The sequence below is a fragment of the Leptodactylus fuscus genome, chromosome 1 (genome assembly GCF_031893055.1).
Source record: "Leptodactylus fuscus isolate aLepFus1 chromosome 1, aLepFus1.hap2, whole genome shotgun sequence".
In the NCBI taxonomy this organism is placed as follows: Eukaryota; Metazoa; Chordata; class Amphibia; order Anura; family Leptodactylidae; genus Leptodactylus; species Leptodactylus fuscus.
The window spans coordinates 337,561,965-337,587,644 of NC_134265.1; the positions used below are offsets into that span (position 1 = coordinate 337,561,965).

A 25,680-nucleotide genomic window follows, 5' to 3' on the forward strand; every position below is an offset into this window, starting at 1 on the left:
GGAAGACGTTTCCTACGCACAGCAAGATCCTTGCGCAGGAATCCAAGTAAAACTTGGGCTGCAGGGCATTTTTACTTTGCAATGGGATGTGGTTGAGTTACATCATGACACCACATGTCCTAGTGGCCCATAGAGCTAAAGCATTGCATCACACCTATGGCTACACAGACTCCATTCAGGTCTATGGAACAGGCTTTGGTTGTAGAGATTTTTGCAATAAACCCGTCGTGTGTGCGCCCGCACCCTTATGGGGCATGTTTTACCATTCTATAAATATTCCATTTATCTGCACATAGTCTTTGTTTAGAGAGATTGTTGCACTGAAAAATACCTGATAGACTCCATTATAGTCGATGGGGTCTCTTTTAGTCGTCTATATGTCCATTTGGTCTGGTCCTCCAACGGACCAGAACAACAGACTTCACAACGCCTATGTGAACATAACATTACATTTATGTTTAAGGTTTTGTAAGCATCCTAACTTTTGTATTGCATTGTTGTCTCGAAATACTGGGTCTCTGGATTTGAGCTCCTTTGCTTGTGTGGGTTTCCTTCCAGACTCCAAAAACCTACTGATAGTTTAATCTGGAATTTAGATTGCAAACCTGTTTAGGGATAGGAATCAATGTGAATGATGTCAGTATCTGTACAGTACTTTGGAATATGTTCGCACTATATGAATAAAATATGTGTGTGTGTGTATGTATATATATATATATATATATATATATATATATATATTTTATTTATTTTATTATTAAAAATGTCAAGTCTCGTGTAAGGATATATGGACATATGTGTCACAGTTTCTATTATAAATAGAAACCGTGACACCGCACTGGATTAGTCACATGACTAACACTAAATCCAGTATAAGCCATGGGGTCTGTAGGCTCCATCGGTATCTGCCATGCTAAATATCAAAGTACTATGTTGGAGACCACTAAATCCCTTACTAGGGCATTCTAAATTACAAAAGGGGTGTTACTGCGCCCCCTACTTTGTACTTCTCATCTTTCTAATAAAGCAGACCAAGCACGTGAGGGAAATGACTCCCTGCCAGACTCCAATGAACCAACTTGCGCTATGTTCTCTTCATTGACTCCGTTTGTGTCCAACTTCCATAGACCTCAATGTTACAATAAATAAATAATATTGCTAATCCTCTTCCCCATTTCTATTGAACATCAGGGGAAAATCCAGCCCAAGACATCTACTGTACTTTCTCCCGAGACCAGGCGCCTGAGGGTGTCTGATACTCTCCCTACTATCGACTGACGTCAGGTCTTATGTCTATAGGCAGCTTTCCACGTGGATAGTATATTTCACAGAAGTCAAAGTTCTCTGCTACTGATAACAAAATGATGGTGGTATGAAAGCATAGAAACAAAACGCGTCGGCTCGCAACGTATAGACAGCGACGTTCCCTGATGAGCTCTATTATCCTCAAATCTCCCTGCCCATAAGTACTACAGAGGAACTAATTATTCTTCATGGCAGGACTGTCATGAGTCAGACATGCTTTTCTGCTGATGTCCAGCTGCTGTGCATATACATTACCGGGGGCCTCAAACCTTTTTCCTTTTTCTTACTGTGACTTATAGGGCAGGCATGCTATGAGGTGGCCAAGTATTTAGGAGACCATAGCTGTTCATTGGAAACTTTGGTAAGATGGAGAAGGCGCAACTTTTACAAAACTGATTCAAGTGTTAACAACTTGTAAAGAGAAATAGAGATTTTACTAGCAATAGCTGACGTTTTCGCTGTTCTATATATAATGGGACATTATTTCACGCTGAGCAGGTTATTTGTGTTGTAGGGAATGATTCCATATCAGACACCATGTTCTTTATAGAAGCCCCATAACCTGCATCATCTGATCACCTTGAACATTTTGGCATTTTGTTTATCCAAATGCATTCAGCCGTTCCAAAGATATAGGCCCAGTTAGTGTTACAAGGTAGAGTATACTAGCCAAGTGGGCGGTAACCCTGCATAATATACAGCACAGAGCCCCACCCCCAGACTAACCACAGTGTTACCACCCATTTGGCTAGTACACCCTAACCACAACACCTACAGGGCTGATATCTTTGGAATGGCTGAACAGGTTATCATAAAATGCTCCGCGTGTCCGCCGATCAGAGGATTTATGATATCGGGCTTTTCAGACTTGGTGACGGGTCCTGTTTAAGTGGCTTCAGATTTTGGATCCTCATTACAAAGGTGGCTTGTAGGGGTCTGGTTGCTGGAATGTCTCAAGTTTAACGGTTTATGGCCATGCTGAGAAAACCTTGTAAAGAAACTAACCACATGCTTTATATTGTTTGCTGCAGTTCCCCAAGGCTTAAAGCTATACTAGATATTGGTCTTGGTCACTACATGGGGTGCAAGGTAAAGAGACGTACCTCTATCACCGAAATATTCTATAGTGCTTCTTTTACGATCCCTTAGGGTGCATTCACACTGAGTAAACGCTAGCTTATTCTGAACGTAAAACACGTTCAGAATAAGCGGCGTCTAAAGCAGCTCCATTCATTTCTATGGGAGCGGGGATACGAGCGCTCCCCATAGAAATGAATGGGCTGCTTCTTTCACTCCGTGCAGTCCCATTGAAGTGAATGGGGAGTGCCGGCGTATACGGCAAGCTCTGCTCATGCCGGAGCGTACACGCCGGCACTCCCCATTCACTTCAATGGGACTGCACGGAGTGAAAGAAGCAGCCCATTCATTTCTATGGGGAGCGCTCGTATCCCCGCTCCCATAGAAATGAATGGAGCTGCTTTAGACGCCGCTTATTCTGAACATGTTTTACGTTCAGAATAAGCTAGCGTTTACTCAGTGTGAATTCACCCTTAGACGACCGTAATGTAAATCCGCAATTGAGGGTTTTCAATTGCGGACACATAATATTCAATGCAGCCTCTTACACCACCGGATATTTTATCCGGGCCGCAATCATGGTCCACAATTTATAGAGCATGTCCGTAATGCCCGTGAATTGCGGCACTGCACGGACTCGCCCATAGAACTCTATGGGCGAGTGCAGCAGGACACGGACATCTGCGGAGTCTATGCTGCCGATCAGCAACATGCGGACCGTAGAATCATTAGGGTCGTGTAAGACCAGCCTTTGGGAGAACACGCTCTATAAGTAGGATGGGCTGTCAACATTTGACAATAATGGACCATCCTGTAGGACCCCTGGTGATAGACAGAATGATGGCGGCTGCTCTGTCATTATAGCAGAATATAGGCTTCCATAACCAGCATGTATTCTGCTGATAGTGCCTATAGGGCAGGGGTGCGGATTCTCAATTCCCACAATTTTACAAAGAAGGAAATTCTAATAAAAAAGAAGAAAAAAATATTTTAAAAAATAGTCCTTCATTCCATACCCTATGTAGTAAAGTGAAGCCACCATATGGAGCTATTGAATATGTTAGTCAGCTTCTTCCCGTTACGAAATTCCCATTTTTCCGCCTCTAACTTAGTTACCGTCCACAGCGGCCAGCTCCAAATTCAGCCTTACACCCTCCAGCACCCGTGGTGCCTGCAGTGCTTTTCTAATGATTTACAGGCCTGTGTTGCTGTGAGGTGGTTAAAGCCCAATATGTCTACGACACATCATAGGAAGTGCTCTGCAAAGGTCAGCGCTGGGATTGTGTCGGTTTATACCCCCCTCTTCCTTTTTTCATTGTTGATCTCCAAGGTCTGCATGCTAAACCAGACAATCCCACAGCCCCCACGCAAACCAACATCTGGCAATCCCCAGCAGAAGAGCTCGCCTTGTAAGGTGGAGGAAGAGAGAAAATTACACGAAATGAAGGAGATTTCGGATATCCTATGCCGAGATGTCTGATGGCAAACACAGATGTGTTATTGGATTTTATGAACATGTCTGTAGTTGTTCATGTTCACAGGGACTGTGGATCCCTTTATGTGTAGGGAGACAACGGTGCGGAGGATTAGACCGCAATATGTCTGATTTCTGAGTAGTGTTTGCACTCTGGTGTTTTTCCTTTATTCATTCAGGAGAACATATGGACATAAGTCATCTTGTTCAGGGAATTTAATTTTTCTTATACTTCCTATGAAAAAAACCCATATGGAATATGATACAGTTCCGGCATCCGGCTGAAATACATGAGAAACCAATGTTGCCAATATACTATAGAACATCCCTGAATAGGTCTCCGGGAATGTCATGGAATACTAATGCAATTGGTGTCTTCTGTGATCCACAGATTTCTTCATAACTTCTTCCCACACTCCAAAGACAACTGATAGGGAATGTAGATTGTGAACCCTATAGGGGACAGCGACGGTCAATGTCTGTAAAGCGCTGCGGGATATGATGGCGCTATACAAGTAAGCATAATAAATGTGATGTAGATGATCTATCTGATGGATATGTCTGTATGCAAAGTCGAGGAAACTTCCTTAACCCATTAGTAAGTTTTTGGCGTGTGAAAGGAAATCGGAGAAGCCAAAGGAAGAGTATACACAGAGGAACATACAAAGTATATGTAGATGTAATTCAAGCCTAGGACCCCAGTGCTAACCATATATTGAATTTTATAGTGTTTGATCCAACCATCCATGTCCAGATACATCATGCAGTGTATGTTTCGAGACAATAGATACTTTTTTTATTCTTCTTGTAGTGTAATGATCCTTGAAAAATTGCATTCATATTGCCTCTCCCCAGATACTGCTCTTGCTACCTTGTAATTCAATGTCCGACCCATTAAAGGGATTCTACCATTAAAACCTTTTTTTTTGTGGATAAGACGTTGGAATAGTGTTTAGAAAGGCTATTCGTTTCTTACCTTTAGACGTGGCTTCCGCTGCCGTTCCTTAGAAATACCAGTTTTTACCGGTATGCAAATGAGTTCTCCCGCAGTGATGGGGGTGGGCCCCAGCGCTCAAACAGCGATGGGGGCATCCCCACAGCTGCCAGAGAAGTATCTCCAAGTGCCGTCTCCATCTTCGTCCGCAGCGTCATCTTCAATGTCTTCTTCCGGCGCAGGCTCATAACTTCTAGGCCTTGGGCCTTCGGCAGAGCAGACTGCACAGGTCACGGGAAAATGGCTGCTTGCACAGTATTGTTAGCGGCCATTTTCCTGTGACCTGTGCGCCTGCGCAGTCTGCTATGCTAGAAGTTACGAGCCTGTGCCGGAAGAAGACATTGAAGATGACGTGGCGGACGAAGAAGGAGGCGGCGCTTGGAGACACTTCTCTGGCAGTGATGGGGACGCCCCCATCGCTGTTTGAGCGCTGGGGCCCACCCCCATCGCTGGGGGAAAACTCATTTGCATATGGGTAAAAACCTGTATTTCTAAGGAACGGCGCAGTGGAGATCACATCTAAAGGTAAGAGATGAATAGCCTTTCTAAAAGCTATTCCGACGTCTTATCCACAAAAAAAGAGGTTTTAATGGTAGAATCCATTTAAATGGCCTTGGATTATTATAATTTAGAAAAACAGCCAAACCAGAGTCTCCTCCTATAAGAAAGACCTTCGTCTATAGACTGATGTTCTTGGTCCTTAGCAAGACCTAAAATAACATATCCTTCATTCTCTAGCAGTATTAGCTGTCCGATATTAAATTGCCATTCAGATTATGAAGACTTAATGACAAGGTTTTTTTGCTAGAATAAAGTAACAACCAACAGAATAAAGAAAGAAAGTTTTTGATTGTTCTGTTATAGTTCTACCAAGATGACCCTGTCTGTGACTTAAAGTCCTAGATTTTGTGCAACTAGATCCTAAAACGTGGCAGCCATATTCAGGAGCCTACGAAAGGGCATCCAGAGCTCTATGAATCCAAGCATGCCATGATGTCATCTGACCTTTCACCATCTCTGTTATCAACAGTAGCAAAAAGACTTTGTGCAGTAAAGCAGGGCAGGAATGTTTCCAGCAGAGGGAAGTAGACAGTGTCAAAAGATTTATGGAGGGGAGCAACAAGTGGAGCCCTCCCATTGCAAGGACATGGGCCGCTGGGTGCCAGGAATGCAGCAGCTGAGGAGGCTTCTATGCAAATCTGTTTAAAGGTCGCCAGGTTTGCACAGGAAATCATGATCATTGCCCTTTTAACAGCTTTTCTGTTTGTTTTATCTCCCAACTTGACTTTTACCTTTATTTGGTCTTGTTTGTCTTGGGGAGCGTATAAAAATTCCAGGGTATTACTCATAGGACGGCCAATTTGTATTTGGCCATGCACATATGGGCCATGGCGGTTGTATCCTCTGCCCAGGGCGCAGTCTTATACTCCATTATATAATATTTTAGTATCTATACTGACTATTCTTGGCGTATAGTACAAATAATCGTTATATATTCTAGGGGGTTTTTCACACAGAAGAATTTGGCGCTGACTATCCGTATTGTTTTGGGTAAACCTACAACAGAAGAGCACCTCACTTTCCAAGGTGCAACCGAGCCCCAGTTTTTTTTTTTTTTTTACTCCATACAAGTCTATGTGAAGTCTGCCGTACACTTCTGGTTCCTAAGAAACATCCTGCTGTGTAGCTCCGACCTGTACAACTATAAACATCTTACGCAACGTGAAGCCATTTGTATCACAGTTGTAACAAGTTCACCAAAATATTCTCTATCATCGTGACAATGTTTGGCTTTCAAACTTTAACTCGGTGTGTGCTAGAAAGTTATTGCACAACTCGTCCTCCGCTGGTCGCAGTAAAAAGAACTATAAGTGTTTGTGTTTATATAGAATTTTATTTCACCTAATAAATGTGCATCCGCCTTTTATGGCCTATCAAACAGACGCCACCTACTGGCCAGTTAGAGACAGTATAAAATCAGGATCTACCATTGTGTCAAGTTTTATCAACGTCGTAAAAACATCCATCCAACCTAATATTAAAATGAATGGTAATCTGGTGTAAGTCCATAGGAAAGTTCTTCTAGTATCAGATAAGTGGAGGTTTACATTGTAGCTGTAGTATAGATTTTTCCATCCAGAGTAGAAGTCAAGGCGGAAACGAGATCTATATATTGTGGCAACAAAGCAGATCTTCTCCTTTAGATGAACTCAGTCAGCAAGTTTATCCTTAGTTATGAGGAAATGGACTGTATTTTTTTTTTCTAGGAGGAAAAGTAAACTTTTTTTTTTTTTTCTTTAAAAAATGCCTCATCCTGGAAAGATCTAGGATAGTGTCCGCCTACAAAAATTTCTAGTGGTACCTATAAGGTGCCCCCATACAGTGCCTACTTAGTATATCTGTGCCATACAATATGGCGTCCAAGTAACAGTGCCAAGCATTGGTCAAAAATGGTAAAATGTCGCAAAAAGTCATGCGTAGTGCCAAAATAATACCGACCTACAGTGACCAACCAATAGACAAGTAATCTAGTAGTAGTTCTGTACAATGTCTAGCTAAGGCTCTGTTCACATCTACATTGTGGCCTCCATTTATACCTAAAGTAACATTGTGACAGATCCACCACATGACCGATACCAGAGATTCCCATTAGACCCAAATGATGTTGGGTGAAATGGTCCATTGGAATCTGTGATGAAGGCCTTGAACTCCACGATATGTGATGGAGTCTATACGATTGTTGGTATATTAATTTTATTTTATTTTTTTGTAGATTGTGAGCCCCCCATAGAGCTCACAGTGTACATTTTCCCCCTATCAGTATGTTTTTGGAATATGGGATGGAAATCTATGCAAACACAGGGAGAACATACAAACTCCTTGCAGATGTTTTTTTTCTCTTGGCAGGATTCAATCCAAGGACTCCAGCGCTGCAAGACTGCAGTGCTAGCCACTGTGTGGCCCCCGATTGTTGGTATATTATTGTAATAGTCCTATGGTAATAATGTGGACATGGTAGGTCTCATGAGGCTGTGATTGTTTCGGGAACAATATACTTTCTGAAAAGTTTCAATACCTCCTAAGCTTTCTACGTCTTACAAAAATAGCAGTAGGTCATACCTTACTTGAGATTACATATACACCTTGGGGTTGTGCTATCTTTGCCCATGTGGCAGAACTTGTCTACAAAACCTAAAGGCAGCGGATTGTTCATACTTGTGAATAGTGAAGTGAGCGGTGACATGAAGAACTATTACAGCTTCTAATGTCGGGAACGGGAACCCGATGTTCTTACTTCTACAAAGATATTTTAAACCGCTCACTTCTCGATCTGTGACACTTCCTGGCGCATAGACAAAGAGAATTTCAAAAGATCAAACTATGTATCAAGAAAACCACTATAGCATGCCGTTTTTACTGCGTCCATCCAGAAGTGCACTGGTAATGGTTCACAAAAGCAGCCATCGCACTATCAAGCAGGTTGAAACTGTCTTACATGGATACTCTGTCTCTGAGGTCTTCATAGTCCATGAGTGACCTCAGTTATGCTGATGGTGTCGACCTATTCTATGGTTGAATAACACATGGCCTTTGTCTTTGTTGATACCATGCATGTCCTATTGTTGACTAAATGCACAAACTTTCTATTGGCAATTGGTTTCTTCTCCATCAATGGGATCTTGTGATTGACATTTTTTGTTTCTGTGTTTTGTTTTCAGACAAGAATTCGCACGGGGCATTGATGCAATAATGCTAATGTTTGACCCAGTTCCCATTAAGCAGGAGGCCATCGAGCCCATGGCAATGGTAAGTGTACAATTGTTACATCAAATCACAGATAAATGCTTTTGGGTTTGGAAATATTGATTTTTGCTTTCCAAAAAGTCATCACTTGGCCAGTTTATGGCACTAATAACATCCCCTGTCCTGTCGATGGGAGGGATAAGTGTTTCATTAATGGTGGTCCACATAGAATAACAACAAATGGGGTCTTGAGTGTTCCATGTTAATGCGTGACTGCCACTACATTCGCTTCTATGGAAGTCATTGAGATCCCATTCAATAGAATGGATAGGTAGCCATGCCATGTGCACCACTGGTCCAATACACGGACATGCAGGCATTTCAATGATGACTGGGCCCCCACTAGTCCAACCCACAGTGGTCAGATGCCGATTTCCTATCCTTTGGATAAGTTTTATTGGTGAGAAAACCCCTTTAAATTGTGAGAATCCTAATAAGGCCTTATGCACATCAGTAATTGTATTCCATGTGCTATCCATTACTACTGATTTATAATAACTGATAGCCTACCCATTCATTTCCATGGCTCCATACACACGAGTAGCTTTTATGGATCTGTGATGGGGCCATAGAACATAGGTGTAAAATATGAATCGGGTGTTGTTGGGGCTTGACCCTTCTATTATAATGATTGGACCAGGGTCCGGGGATAATTGTACACATCAGGGAGAGTGTGTGCCTACATAGGCAGTACGGAGACTTACAAGTCATTCCTGCTCCGCTAGGGATTCTGGCTAAAAAATATGCAAATCTATTCTCCAGAATGTAATTAGGAGAACAGTGCCTCTGTATGCCGCCCTCTAGAGGACAGTAACCTTAACATCATGCATGACTCAGTTAATAAGCCTACTAACATGATGCGGATTTAATTGCCAAATTAGTATTTCTATTCCAAAAGGAACAATGATGGGACCAGTGACAAACGAATGTTCCATTTTTCCTGGACCGGCAGACCACCGGTTCCATGTGCATAAAGCCAATTGTTCCTGCATAGAAAGGATCTAATACTACAGGGATATTTCAACCGGATATATTTCTACCTTATCCCCTATCCAAGTGATAAATTCCAGATCGGTGAAGTCCATCCCTTGGGACACACCATTCTCCTCGCTCACGATGATCGAGGAGTTAAGACTCTTCTCTACTACACATATGGATGCTATTTCCATAATGCACATATAGCATAAGTGATCTATTACTTCTGGAGCTTTTACATAAACCTACTGACCCCTGTAAAGAGTTGTGTTATGGAGCCACAAGTTATGTCATTGTTGATATTGGATTGTATATGTAGGCGCCTCTTGGTACCTGGACAGAGTTTTTTTTTCCGCTACAGGCTACAAAATATTATTTCCCTGTGCGAGTCTGTTCTTAAATTACACGGCTCTGTAAGCGCCTCATGATGTATAGGTTTCTTAGTATCCCTGGATAGTTATAACACACGCTGGTGCGGCAGAAGTACACGTTCTACATAGCGAAGTGGCGGCGCGTGAATAAATCTGCTGTTAATTCTGCCTGTGCCTCCTTCCAGAGCTGGCAGACCCTTCTCTCACATTTCTGTCTAGCAATTTGGATGAAGACGAGGAATTAGTGAAGAGTTAGAGCCGGCTTTGCTCCCAACACACAAAGCGCCTCATGGACTGTTCTCGCTGCCCTCCATGTAGACGGGAGGCTCGGAAAGCGGATGTAATTGTCCCCAAGGCAGGATGTGGATACTTAGACAGCAATAATTGTTTTTACAGGAGGTGAATAAAAAAAGAGAAGGTTTTTCTCAGAAGAGCCGTAATTGTATGTTTTTAGCGTTTTCTCCTCGCTTTGATTTGTTGATGGTCTTACCTATTATGTGATTTATTCGTTTGTGGTAGTCAGGCTTAGTGTATGGCTTTAATTATAGATTCTACTACCAGTCTCTAGGAAATTCTCTACATGGAATTATCATTTACTAGATCACCTAACATTCTTAGAATTAGCAAAGAAACATGTATGAAACTGGGAATAACTCGCCATTCTACCTGGAATCTGTCATCGCTTTGAGCCATGTTGGTTTATTACGGTCACAAAATCGTAATTCTCTTAAAGAAAAGAATGATGACTAGGCCTTGAGGAAAGGTTAAGTTTGCTGGTCTTGCCTTCTATCTAACTAGTCTGGATCAGGAGGGTTCCTCACGCTTGCGGACCCCCCTGAACGAAATACCGGTCGCATTAAAAAGCAGTGAGCAATGAAAACACACATACCCCATAGAGCAGGGGTCCTCAAACTGCGGGCCCCATGCGGCCCGCCAAGCACTTCTGTCTGGCCCCGCCGACAATGCCGGCAGGCGTGCATTTATAATGAAGCTCCTGGGGAGCTCGGACCAGGCCATGGAGTGCACTTCACTTTACCTATTGGAGGGCACCGCTCCCGATGTCTGTGCGACCTGCTCTGCCTCCGGCCCACGGTTTAAAAATTTTGAGGACTCCTGCCATAGAGTATATTAAGGGGGGCGTGTGCTCTCCATACGTTGTCCGTACGAGTCATGCGGAGAGGAAAGTAGTTCTCGCAGTACTTTTCTCTCCTCATGACTCGTGCGGAAAACACAGACACCATTATAGTCTATGGGATCCGTGTGCTTTTATTGCTCACCGCTTTGTAATGTGTTCGCTATTCTGTTTGGGCGTCCCCAAGTGCACGAAATACCGAACGCAGATGTGTTCCAGGCCTCATGTGGCATCTTGCTCAATGCCCAACTAACTATATTCCAGCCCACATTTGCCAATTCTTTACAGCAGTCTCCTCATTTACATTCAAATAGGATCACAATAGAAGATAACGCTTCTATAGCACAACTGAGCCATCATTGCAACCACTACTTCGAATAGATGTCACAGCTTATCCACTCCATTGATTGAGTGTTTAGTTCTACAGTTGTGTGTTCCAATGTTCCGTTCTGATATTTTTAGAGCAGGTCCTATCCAGATCCATCCGAATGGAAAGGGAAAGCTTAAATCCGTATCTATACCTGCAATTTATTTTTCTCAGATATTGCTGCTTGGCTCCTTTTTAGCTCCACCATACTAGATCAGTGTTCTTTTCAATGGCTACAAGGAATCTGACTAGTCTGGGGATACACCTCCTGTCTCCTCATTGGTTCAGTTATAGATTCTCTCTACTCCGTAGCTCTGCCCCCTAAGGTCGGCTGCTGTATGTAAACAGAAGCCCTTCATGGGCTCATCCTATTCTATATAAGACTGTTCAGCCTCATGGTGGCCAACCCTAGATGGCCCAATGTCTATATAGCCAACTCCTAAAGCTGTAGCTGGATGTGTAGCTTGCATCATTGTGTTTTGCAATCCAGCAGACGTTTTGAAAGCACAAAAAGTTGGCGTAGACATGTGTCGTAACTCCGGACAGTTTGCTACCGCTACATTGTATACATTAGCATGAAGTGAAAAATAGACTGCAATACCCCAGTAAACTCCACTTTGTAAATTGCATTTGTCTTGGAACCGATGCCGAGTTTTCCACATGTGATAATTCCATTATTTCGAGTAAGTGTAACCTGCGAGTCGAGGGGACTGGAGCCAGCTGCTTGTCACTTTGCTTCTGTGCAGGAGGAAAACACTTCCATAAGAACATTTGGTTTATATCTGAAGACAGACGAGCTTATAAAATTAGATCATTTCTATAAATCGCCTCCTGCAAAATGTTTGGAAAAGAAGTTGAGGCGTCCTGGAAATAATAGTTGTTCCATGTGAGACAATCCTTGAAAACGAATTGGAGGCAGGTTCTGCTGACTTGTCAAAAGTTGGACGTCTTCTAACGCTGACTAGTCAAGATTTGATCCAGTCACTCAGCAGCAGCCATGATGTCTCTATAAAGGTCCCTGGCTTCTGTATAATGTAGCACTTGTGATCCAGCAGGATGTAGAGGCTATTGTGTTGGAAAATCTCTGCTACTCAAGTGTGGACATCGAAATGAAAGAAGCCTTGGGTAAGGTCTCAAGATGATGCTATGATAGACTCCGACTCCTTCCCTACTAGTACCTTGTATTCAGATCATCATTACGTTTTACTTTTAAGGAAAAATACTGGTCGATCACTGCCCAGAAAGTTACATTTCTTTTTATAATGATACAGATAAGTTCCAGCTTTGATCTCTTCCTATAAAGCCTCATAGTCAGGATGCTGAAGGTGTATGGAACCAAGGTGGAGACTGACCTGGAAATGGCACGCTTCCCCTTATGCTAATGACATTATTATCCAGACATGCTCTCAACAGCTACACCATATAGGCGAGCGATCACAAGATTATCTGCGTCTGAAAGTAATGCAGGCTTTTAAATTGGCACCAACCGTACACCTCTATTTCTTGCCAAACCCCATCCAGTTACTTACAATGACCTCATCTTCCTCAGGGCTGCTTAAAGGAGCTCTGGGCACTCTCCAGCCTTCTCTGTTAAATACATCCTTTAAAGTAATAAGCGGGATCGGTGCGTATTAGGTCATCGCGTCTGCCACTTCAAGGGATGAATTCTCTATACTAATATTTGCAGTGGGTCCTAGGGTATACCTACTATATAGGATATACCTAATATACCTAATACCTAAAATACCTAATATATAGAATATCTTTTATATATGATATATAATGTGTGTGTTCGCACAAGCTACTATATACTCAGTATCTCCAAGTCACTTGTATATTCTTGTTAGTAAAGTCTCCCCTCTAGCTTGAAGCTAAAATGCTGATCATAGGGACAGTAGCTTTGTGGGAGGGGGATACTATTTGATTCAAGACCTGTACACCATAGCAGTAGGCCATGTGGCTTTATAAGGGCCCCTGGAGACAAAGGGCCCAGACCAGGTTGCTAGTATCCTTTAAAGACATACACAAGTAAAAATTGTCCGCCAATTTTAACAGAACCAGATGTGGTAAGTCATGTGATCATGTTAACCAGCACCCAAAGGAGCCCCGTTTTAATAATTGCCATGGAGCGCCAACATTATTACCCTATGTATGCCTATGCTTTGTTGGGGAGTCCAATTTGATAAAATGACATGGTTTTGGAGTACTGCATGCGTCACAGATACACTGTGGTAGGTCAAGTGCAGGATCCGGGGTTCATAGAACACCTAAGGGCTCGTTCACATCTGCGCCTGGTCTCCGTTCTGTAGGTTTCCATTTTTAGCACAAAACAGAGGCAGGAGACTGAAACCTGCAGGACTCTTTCATACCCATTCATTTGAATGGGTGAGAAAGCTGTCTGGCCGTGAGCGGGTTTTTTAATCCGGACACAGAGTCAGACATGCAGTACTCTGTGTCCAGATTTAAAAAAACGGTTTCATGGCGGAGAGCATAAAACGCTCACCGCCACTCACGGCCGGACCCGGTCTGTGGTTTCCGTCTTCTGGCAATTTTTAATCATCCAATCACATGGCGGCAACTCAGTGCATTTAGGCATGTAGACATGGTCAAGACAATCTCCTGCAGTTCAAACCGAGCATCAGTATGGGGAAGAAAGGTGATTTGAGTGCCTTTGAACGTGGCATGGTTGTTGGTGCCAGAAGGGCTGGTCTGAGTATTTCAGAAACTGCTGATCTACTGGGATTTTCACGCACAACCATCTCTAGGGTTTACAGAGAATGGTCCGAAAAAGAAAAAACATCCAGTGAGCGGCAGTTCTGTGGGCGGAAATGCGTTGTTGATGCCAGAGGTCAGAGGAGAATGGCCAGACTGGTTCGAGCTGATAGAAAGGCAACAGTGACTCAAATAGCCACCCGTTACAACCAAGGTAGCCAGAAGAGCATCTCTGAACGCACAGTACGTCGAACTTTGAGGCAGATGGGCTACAGCAGCAGAAGACCACACCGGGTGCCACTCCTTTCAGCTAAGAACAGGAAACTGAGGCTACAATTTGCACAAGCTCATCGAAATTGGACAATTGAAGATTGGAAAAACGTTGCCTGGTCTGATGAGTCTCGATTTCTGCTGCGACATTCGGATGGTAGGGTCAGAATTTGGCGTCAACAACATGAAAGCATGGATCCATCCTGCCTTGTATCAACGGTTCAGGCTGGTGGTGGTGGTGTCATGGTGTGGGGAATATTTTCTTGGCACTCTTTGGGCCCCTTGGTACCAATTGAGCATCGTTGCAACGCCAAAGCCTACCTGAGTATTGTTGCTGACCATGTCCATCCCTTTATGACCACAATGTACCCAACATCTGATGGCTACTTTCAGCAGGATAATGCAATGCCATGTCATAAAGCTGGAATCATCTCAGACTGGTTTCTTGAACATGACAATGAGTTCACTGTACTCCAATGGCCTCCACAGTCACCAGATCTCAATCCAATAGAGCATCTTTGGGATGTGGTGGAACGGGAGATTCGCATCATGGATGTGCAGCCGACAAATCTGCGGCAACTGTGTGATGCCATCATGTCAATATGGACCAAAATCTCTGAGGAATGCTTCCAGCACCTTGTTGAATCTATGCCACGAAGAATTGAGGCAGTTCTGAAGGCAAAAGGGGGTCCAACCCGTTACTAGCATGGTGTACCTAATAAAGTGGCCGGTGAGTGTATAAGCGTCCCTCTTTGCCAGTCCAAAAAGTTTGTCTTTTTAACATCCTTATTAAATTTATTTTTAAAAATTTCAGATTTCTTATGCAGATTTTTCGATGTGTGTTCCGACACATCTGCATAAGATAGTGAATGAACCGCGCTTCCTGTAGTCTGTCGGATCCATAACTTCTGCCCCTTGTTTATTGCTTTTGTAAACATTCTTGTGAAAAGGAAATCATAGTTCACAATGGGATTCGGTCTGACACCGAGATAGAGAGGAATTTCCGACTACAGAGGAACATCAGATTAACACGTCCACGACAAAATGCGGATTCTCAGAGCTGTCGCTTCATGTTTTGGATGCATGTGTGAAGGGTTATGATTTATGATGACTGCGTTACTTTTTAATTAATGGGATTTGCTGAAATTTGTGTATGTGTGTGTGTGTGTATATATATATATATATATACTATTCTGCATTTCTAGCAGTCCTTCCTCTATCCGTTTATTGACTCACAGGAGTTAAAAGTCCCTGTAGCCTGAAGGCATGTATTCACAGCCTGGGATTTTATATAGCAAGTTACATGTAAGGCTATAAATTCCAAGTCACACGTCTTAAAGGGAACAGTGAAAACACACAAACTTTACTACTGCTGGTATTAGGACTGTGAGAACCCAAGACCTGACCCATGACAGGAAGGGGTATGCACAGCAGGGACGCTTGCCGAAATGTGTGTGGGGTTTAGTCTAGCCATGCTAGTTTTAAGAGAGTTTATTTTTATATAAAACTAGGTAATCTAGACACGGAATAAATGCAAAACTAGAATCAGTATGTTCATGTTTTCCAGTTACACATTTATCGGCATTGGAATTTGCTGGAATCCATCCCTGAGCTCTAAATGACCACGAGTCATGACTGATCAACCCACAAATTTTAAATGGAGTCTACCATGTTGAAAAGGAAAGCATGCGACAGAGCAGATGAAGCTGAGCAGATTGATATATAACATTGTGGGGGAAAATTCAGTAGATGTAATAAATGTAATCCTGTAACTTCTGCTTCTTCTGGGCTTTGGAGTCCAGAGGGCGGTTCTACTCATTACAGAATAGGACCGCCCACTGGACCCCTAAACGAACCATGAGAAGAGGTTTAAATAAATAAACTTACTAGTTCTACTGAATATTTTTCAACCATATATCAATCTACTCGGCTCCTCCTTTTCCAAAAAAAATGGAAGGATTGTACCAGTAGCTTGGACAGCATGCTGTAGTTTATAGTTTCTGAACAGAAGTGAGGACATGGATTGAGACAACTGCTTTATATATCATGATGGTAGAGTGCTATACCATACATGTGTTGGGTTCTAAGTAACTATACACCATAAAATCCATGTACTACAAGTATAGTAATAGCAAGGTCAAACCTCAAATATGGCCTAGACATGCTCTGTGCAAGGAGGGAAACTGTGATGTCATCTATTGTCAATAATGGGTGCAATGATGGGAGTCAAATTCTGTTGTAAGACTGTCTTGTATGTGATGTAAATCAGGTCACCGCTGTAAAAAAAAAAAAAAAAAAAAAAAAAAAAAAAAAAAGATATAAAATTGGAAAGTATCAGTCTATTATTAGGTTTAGAGGCTAGAGTGAAAACTGCAGGGAAAAAAAATAAAATAAAATAATTATATAGATAAATGTGGAAAATCAAAAAATCTTAACTTCCTGGTGACCTATTCCCTAAATAATATATCTATGATCTAGACAAAAAGAAGGTAGTCTGGATTTCTCCTTAGCACTTCCCCATACGTGTATATTTTCTCTCCGCACGCTGTACCCTATACACACATTCACTTATGTACTTTGCTTTTGTCAACACTGCTAAGTATGTCACCCCAGTTCAAGGTAAGGTGACAGTACACAGCGAATGTATTGCCAAAGCTTCAGAGGTGTGGGGTCAATACTGTTGTTTAAAGAACCCTTCCAATACCTTCTTCCAGACTTATTCCAAGTTTATTTGGCTTGAAAGTGAAAATTCCCTTGGACCAGCTTTATTTTATAGTCTCTCTTAAGCAAACTCTGCAAATTTTCAATCGTGAAGTCACCATCTTCCTTTTCTGCCAAAGATTTAAAAAGCCCTACAAATGGCGCCGCCAACCGTGCACTAGACACAAGTATAGATCTAGGTCCAGAAATTCGGAGCGGGTGTATACTCTTCATATTACAATTTTACCAAGTAAGGTGAGACATTTAATAATCTAATGGATATTTCCATGGCAATACAGGGAGTTTGTTGCAGTAATTGTTTTATTACGGGATGAAATCTAGTCATATAAAGGTCTGTGCCAAGAACCACACCATGGATTTTGGCAGGCTTTTGGCTGTACAGAACATATTCTTCTGTGTGTTTTCGTTTTTTTTTTTTTTTTTTTTTATTATGAATAGACTGTCTCTGCCCAGCCAAAGAAAGAACATTACTGCAGCTTTGTCTACCATCTGTTTCTGCTATCACTTCTACATTACGTCTGTACTTTTGTATAACTAAACCACACCAATCACCCCAACGCCTTGGATTAGTACAGCGCAGACTGTAGGAAAGTGGATACGTCAGGGTGCTCATACCACAGTTTTATGACTCTGTTGTATATACTGCATGTCCTCAAAAGACAAGTAGCTTGCAATGATGATGATGACGCTCAGGTTACACTGAATCACTGCCCCGAGTTGAGAGATTGAGCCCGATTACTGGAAGAGGTCTCTCCACCCTGTGGGTCAGTAAGAAGCCCAAGGAAAAGGAGTCGGGAATTTTTGAAGTCATCGTCTGGCAAAGAACAGAATAAACTTTGAACCGCTAGAAAAATGAAGTCAGTTGTTTAATGTTACATACAAGATTGTTAAAGGAAATGTCTTCTTTGGACAATACCTTTTTGTTAGCAAGGGCTTCCAATAATAATAATATAGGTGTCCTAGACGTCCACAGTGGTCCGGTGTATACTATGGGTAAATTCGACAGCAAGTGTTTAAAGGGATTTACAGGATTAAATCTGTGCAATCTAGTCCTGTTTGAGCACCACCGGTCCCATGGTTCCTATTAGAGATGAGCGAGTACTGTTCGGATCAGCCGAACCAAATACTGAATCCGTCACCGTACTGTGACAGCTCTAAAAATATATATGGAATTAATGTGGGTATTCCTATGCAGTGGAGAGAGTACAAATATTTCAGACGAGGTATAAATATGGCTATGATGTATTAACACATTAGCATTTAGGTATATGTAATAGCAGCATGACACAGTGCCTATATAATAGTGCTCAGGTCCTTGGTTTTCACGCCAAGTATAAGACATTGGACTTGCTGAGGTTGGTGGAGGCCTCTAGATGGTAAATGCCCAATTACCCTTCCTGCGATCTAGTCCTTGTCTCTTCCCTCCGATGATGGGTTTTCTTAATATATTGCTTTAATAACTATGTAAAACCGGTCTATAGATTATACAGACGACTTACGGAAAATCTGTGCGCCCGGCCAGTCTGCTGGCATTCCATAACCTAAATAATTCTCCCAAACCGTTTACATATTATGGCCTGCTGTTTGACTTTTGCACTTCAAGGTGTCTTTTTTCTTGTTTTTGTCTCTTCTGTAGTCATATCAACCAAGTTACCTAGACTCATTGAAGACGAATAAATACAGCGTCATTTACCCAACGCCAAACATGCTGCACAGTAAACTTTACCACGGTGCTGAAACATTGTCTGCATTCCAAATGGAGCCGGTGGATCTCACTACAAACAAGAGGAATTCACCTCCCTCCCCTGGAAGGTCCCCATCGCCTGTCAAATATTCGTCTCCCAAAAGAAGAAGTTCTCCAGGTTTATTTATGCCCTCACCCAGTCCGCCATTGAAAAAATTAACTCCATCACCTCCTGCTGTGCCACCCTTCCCAATGCCATTAGCAATGAATCCATTATTGTCTGCATTTCCAAGACATGGATATAGGAACCCTGGACTCTTACCCATATTGCAGCCAATGGTTGTACAGCCTGTTCCTTTTGTCTACACCCCTCATCTTCAGCATCCAATAATGGTACTAGCTGAAGAAATGGAGAATCAAAGTAGTAAACACAGTAAGTACTTTTTAATCGTGAAATTGATTGTGTTTTCAAATGTCCATATACATTGGCTGATATATTACAAGTAGAACTATCTGAAGATCTCCCACTTTGGCCCATCCATGTCCATATTCCTTATGAAGGCATATGGACGTCATAGAGGTGGGCACGGCTCAGGACCACACTCTGTGAGCCAGTCTGGCTTACCTGACCAATCCCTGTATTACGTGGACTGGCCACACCAAAATGGATCTGATCACTTCGACAGTTCTGTCTCTGATGAGATGACCCCCTTTAGATGTGCTGATGACTTAGCAGTCTACCATGATTGACCATTTGGAGTATATGGAATACACCAGATCTATGGTAACAAAATCTGGTGCTTGCTTGATAATGCTGTCTACTCATTGGTACCAATACTGATAAAACCGTGCATGGTTTTTCAGTCATTTGCTGCAAAAATGCAATAGAGGGGTGGTCATGTGGGGCTGCATTTTCAGCAGGGACCCACTGAAGTTCAATATCAGAGCTCCAAATACTGTTACTCTATTCAACTGCCCATTTCTGGGTACACTACCCATTTACTCTATGCCATTGGATTACTAGTGTGTGTTTATAGCATAGATAGATAGATAGATAGATAGATAGATAGATAGATATGAAAAGATCAGGTATGGTCCCTGACTTAACCATCTATGTTCCCTCTATTACAGTGCCTGTGACAGTGCCCGAATGTTTCGAAAAGCCTCAACTATTAAAAAGCATAAAAATTGAACCTGGGACAGATCAACCTATGGCAGAAGTCTACCCCGAACAAATGTCACCTGGTGTCAGTACACCTCCAAAGGTGATGTTCCACGAGTAAGTCACACAATGTGGAAACTTTACTTACAGTCTCTTACAGTCTCTTACAATAACTGTCCTCTGTTTCCTGGGAACATCTTTCGCTCCTTCAATGTTATTTCCATGTGAACAAAAGCTTTGGGAAAGACGGTAGAATTTAGGTTACCTTGACTTGGCTAGAAGACCACCTTCTACAGTAGAAACCAATTGTGCCAAATACACGAGAATCCTTTTGAGCAAACCTTCTGCTTTTGTGGAACAAATTTTTTACAAGAATTTAATATTTGTACAAATCGAGTGGAATGTTCCATGTTTCAAGTTCTCAGCTATGTCTTCTCTTGTCTCCATACAAGAGAAGAAACGGTAGAAGTTTTGTAGCTGAGTGGTACTTTTATTTTCAGGAAAGTTCTTGCTTAACACGTTGTCGGATAATAGTTTACATGACGCGAGTGAAAATTAAAAGCATTTGTAGAAGAATGTAGGTTAGTAAGGGGAAATACAAGGCGACCGGCGCCGGAATGTAGATGTAGTCATTGGTTTGTTTTACCTGCGGTGTGGCAATATGTTTTTGAATGCGAGGAGCCAATTTTAAAACTTCCCGTGGGTGGGGCGCACGGGCTGATCTCCTCTTTTGGAATTGACGTCAGGGACCGCACCCTCCTTTTGGCATAACACAACAGGAAATTCTTAATTGCTCTGAAAAGGAGTGACTGAGACAATGGCAAATATTTCTTCTGATGACTAGGATTATAGAAAATACAGAGACTACAAAAAGTCTTCTCTTCTGCTCAGTGAGAGAGAAAAAAAGCTGTTTCGAATTATATTCAGAGGAAATAGATCATGTAAACAAATGGAGAGCGAGCAAACCAAACCGTAACAAGGTTTTGCAATCCTGAAAAAGTTTGCGTGGGAACAGAGAGCGTGACCTTGTTAATTATTAAAAATAATAAACTCCCCCCTCGGAGGTTCCAATCGCTTTTTCCATTAAGCAAGAGGAGTATTTAGAGAATAGAAAAACTTTTGCTAGGATATAACGCAATGATCATGTTAAGAAGTTGTGTATAGCAGGTCAAAGAATCCACAAATACACAAGTATTGCTTGAGTAGCAACTCCCTAATATAGCAGTTTTATTAGGATTTTTGACATTTGCCAATGGACGTTGTGATACTATGCATCAGGCAAGCCATCTGCTGTACTGAGTTTGCAGGTGTATGAGGTTTGAGTAGAAAAGCGGACCACCAAACAAGCATTCAAAAGGGGGACTTTTCTTTCCACTGGTTTCAGTATCAAACTGGTAAAAACCCAGTGGACCCCATCATTGTCTATGGGGTCCATGGGTAACAGCCTTTGAAGTGGACTGGGTCTCTGTATTTATCTCTGTTTTGGAGCTACAGTACTGCATGCCAGACGGTAAAGAATCCATTTTTAACCAGAATCCGAGTTCCAGTAGAGTCCTGCTTATTATCAAAACTGCTGATGAGAACAGCACAAAAGATAATGATACTGCTATTGCTCTTCTTTGGGTATTGCTCTTCTTTGGGTATTGCTCTTCTTCTATGGTATCAAAATAAAATCTTAATTTCACCTCTTGAGTAATAATATACTGTATAATGTAATTTTTTATGTGTTATAGCTTTTCTGGCCTTTTAATAGTGGTGCTAACACTGCAGCACATTTTTAGAAATTTTTCAACATTTTGTGTGTTTTTAATCTAAATGGCTCTTGCCTGTTAATTCTCAGTGCTTTATGTCTGCTGTAATATTGCCATATTTGTGTCATCCTGCAGACATCACCCATCAGTCATAGTACACCCGGGAAAGAGGCCACTACCTGTGGAATCTCCAGAAACCCAGAGGAAGCGAAGAATACACAGATGCGACTATGATGGCTGCAATAAAGTTTACACCAAAAGTTCCCACTTAAAGGCGCACAGGAGAACACATACAGGTCAGCACTGCTAAATATCTGTATGCTTTATAGCTCAGTTAAGGGAACAGTAGCCCATGAATACATTGCTGGTGAAAATGCACAACGTGAAAAAATGTTAGAAATCCAAAATAAATCAATGGCCCCAATGTGGGAGTGCATGAGAATTTGCACCGTAGGGCTAATACAAGAGCTTTTTGGGGCAGAGATATGCCTATATTTTTTACTTGATACATGTGAACACTGTTGTGGGAACAACCCATCAAATTGTGTGTAGCATTAAATAGTATTTCACATCTACCTACACACCTTATACTTTTTTTTTTTTTTTTTTTTTTTTTTCCTGGTTGAAATGGCACATTTGTCTATTTCGGCCAATGAAAAGCCATAAATCTGACATTTAGGTTCTACGAATAAATGGTCGTCCATGGCAGACTTTGCCAAAAACAGATCGGCCATGCTTGAACTGTCTGACCAAAAATGCCAATGTTTGGCACGCTTGGGCGTTTGTTTGTTTTTTAATTGTAGATTGTGAGCCCCACATAGAGATCACAATGTACATTTTTCCCTATCAGTATGTCTTTGGAATATGGGATGGAAATCCATGCAAACACGGGGAGAACATACAAACTCCTTGCAGATGTTTTTTTGCCCTTAGCGGGATTTGAACAAAGGACTCCAGCGCTGCAAGGCTGCAGTGCTAACCACTGAGCCACCGTGTGGCTCCATCATGCTTGGGTGTTTTTGGCCGATCATTAACCAAATTGCACAGACTCCTTTATTTTTTTTAAAGTTTCATAAGAAACTGCCCCATACGACAGGCGTCTTCCATCTAGAACCTGCATGTCAATATGTAATTCCCAGGTGGATAATATAATATAACTTTCATGCATCTGGTCCAAAACATTTTGATATCCTCAGCACTTCGTAGCACAGCTGTTGTTTTCTTGCACAGGACGGTTGTTGATTTGGAAAGTGACTCGTTCCCCCCCACCCGTTCATTGTTCACATTAAGGGGAAAAAAGCTGATCTTGCTTGCTCTGAACCTGTTCCTTCGTGCACTTAACTGATCTTCCTGTTCTCTCCTACAGGGGAAAAACCTTATCAGTGTACTTGGGAAGGATGCACATGGAAGTTTGCCCGCTCTGACGAACTGACTCGGCATTTCCGTAAACACACTGGAATCAAACCATTTCAGTGTCCAGACTGTGACCGTAGCTTCTCCCGCTCGGACCACCTTGCCCTGCACAGAAAGAGACACATGCTTGTCTGAACAGAATTTTTTTTGTTTTTTTGGATATTTTTGTTTGTCTTTTGGATTACTTTTTTCTTATTCTTTTTTTTTTTTTACACTTTAAATTTTGGATTCAGCTGGTCTGAAACCATACAATTCCAGTCATTAGATTTTATCCTTTTAACCTCAGTGTACTCGCCACGGGTCAGACCTAAGAATGTGAACTTGTTTTTTTCTTTTTTTCTTTTTTTCTTTTTTTTTGTAATACAGAGGCTTAGCAGTAACTTCCTGCTCTTAATGACACCTCAGGAAATAAAGAAAATGGACAATCTACTGCTTCATGTGTACTTTCAAGCCATATATCTATATGAAATAACTTATAATACCTGTATTTAATTATAAACACAATACCTAGTTTGCTTCCTCTTGCCACATTCCTCACACTTGTTAGTGCTACATTGTAATTCTTTTTTTATGTTGTATTGTCCACCATTAAATACATTTCCTAAAAAAAAAATGAAAACCAGCCATGGAACAGTAAGGTGTTTGTCAGGTCTTTGTATTGTATGCCATGACGCCTGAATGCAAAAAGTGCACTTTTTACGAGACAAAAGAAAAAAAAAAATTTGAAATGAAAAAACACAAATATATCTAATTTTTGTTGAATAATCTGTTTGGTTTTTAATGATGCACAGTTATGTTGGTCTATCCTCTTGGTCTGTGCCTTGATCGAAATCAATTTGAGGTTCTACCTGTTTTCTAAATAGCCCATGTATTCAACATATGTATCTACCTATACAAAAAAAAAGTACAATCTGTCTATGTCATGTATTATGATATGAAATGTACTTGAATAATATTAAAAATATATATTTTTAAAGAAGATATCTTGTCCAATGAGAAGGGACTAGAAGGAAAGGGATGCTGCTATATAGACCGGTCACATATCTGTGTTCACATATACATTGTGCAACTGACCTCATCCAGTTATTGTAAGTCAGTGGGGTCCATTGGATATTGATGGTGCCTCTCACATTATGGATCTATGATGTTGTGACTTTAATTAAGAGAAAACAATGTATATGTGAACAGAGCCTAATTAGGTTATCCCTAAAATTTAAAAAATTTCAAATTTTCACAATGATCAGCTTTAGGGCCCTCATGCTGTAACAGAGGCCCTACGTAGCGGAGGAGCCATTGGGCACCAGGATCTGAGCGATACTCCAAAGGTGAACAAAGAAAACAGCAGGAGGCGTGCTCATCCGGGTCAATCCTTTTATTTCAACACACGTGTTTCGGGTTTACTACCCTTTTTCAGGTGTGTACACTGGAAAAAGGGTAGTAAACTCGAAACGCGTTGTGTATTGAAATAAAAGAATTGACCCGGATAAGCGCGCCTCCTGCCGTTTTCTTTGTTCGCCTTTGGATGTTCCAGATGCTGTTCCCAGCGGTTTTGGCGTTACAGAGGGTGGCTGCTGCTACTGGAGTCCGCCACATCTAGGGGGTCCACCATCACTTGGAGGTCCCCTACTATATGCCTGTATAGTGGTTATGAGCTGTTATCACAACCACAGAAGAGGAACCTTCACACTTATGTGTTGTTACATTTCCACATTCATCACAGTATCGCACGATTAGCGCTTGGCACTGTGTATTTTTTTATTTATTTTTTTTCTCAGTTACCGAGCCATGGCGTTACACAAAAATGTGCAAAATTACTCCAAGGTAAAATAACTTGTCATGAAGGATTGCTTATGATTAGAGATGAGCGAACACTGTTCGGATCAGCCGATCCGAACAGCACGCACCCATAGAAATGAATGGAAGCACCTTTGCCGGCGGCCGGCCGGCGTCACAGGTGCTTCCATTCATTTCTATGGGTGCGTGCTGTTCAGATCGGCTGATCCGAACAGTGTTCGCTCATCTCTACTTATGATAAGCCAAAGAATTGTTTTTGTACTAAAGGACTTCTACATGGAAGAATAGATGGCTGTCTCTACAGTTATGCGAACGACTGAATGGTGGCTATTTGGTAACCTAACTCGCGGCATCTGTGCTCAAAAATTTCCACTTTTGTCCCATCCTTCCATTGAACAGTCCCTCACATCCATCGTGAAACACCCACATCATCTGAGGTAAACTTGACATAGGCCGCAGCTTCCTTCATGACTGTTCGGAGGAAAGAACATGGCACCAACCAAAACCTCATCCCAACTATGAAGCTAGGCCTATACAGTATCACAGTTTGGGGCGCTTTGTTGCTTCTGAGCCTGGCTATCTTGAGATTACTGAGGGAACAATATTTCAAAGGTGTATGAAAACATTTTATAGGACGATGTGAGGACAGTAGACCATGGTTTCAGGGTTAATAT

General features: G+C 41.8%; 1 protein-coding gene across 1 annotated transcript in view; it reads left to right on the forward strand.

The window, feature by feature from the left end:
• KLF3 (KLF transcription factor 3) overlaps nucleotides 1-23,909 on the forward strand; it is a 44,078-nt gene extending 20,169 nt beyond the window's left edge. The window contains exons 2-6 of the mRNA XM_075261363.1: nucleotides 8,570-8,657; nucleotides 18,839-19,319; nucleotides 20,018-20,165; nucleotides 21,935-22,095; nucleotides 23,166-23,909. Of these exons, the coding sequence (XP_075117464.1) occupies nucleotides 8,601-8,657; nucleotides 18,839-19,319; nucleotides 20,018-20,165; nucleotides 21,935-22,095; nucleotides 23,166-23,347 (1,029 nt within the window). The 5' untranslated portion in view covers nucleotides 8,570-8,600 and the 3' untranslated portion in view covers nucleotides 23,348-23,909. The remainder of the gene's footprint in view (nucleotides 1-8,569; nucleotides 8,658-18,838; nucleotides 19,320-20,017; nucleotides 20,166-21,934; nucleotides 22,096-23,165) is intronic.
• The last annotated feature ends 1,771 nt before the right edge of the window (nucleotides 23,910-25,680 follow it).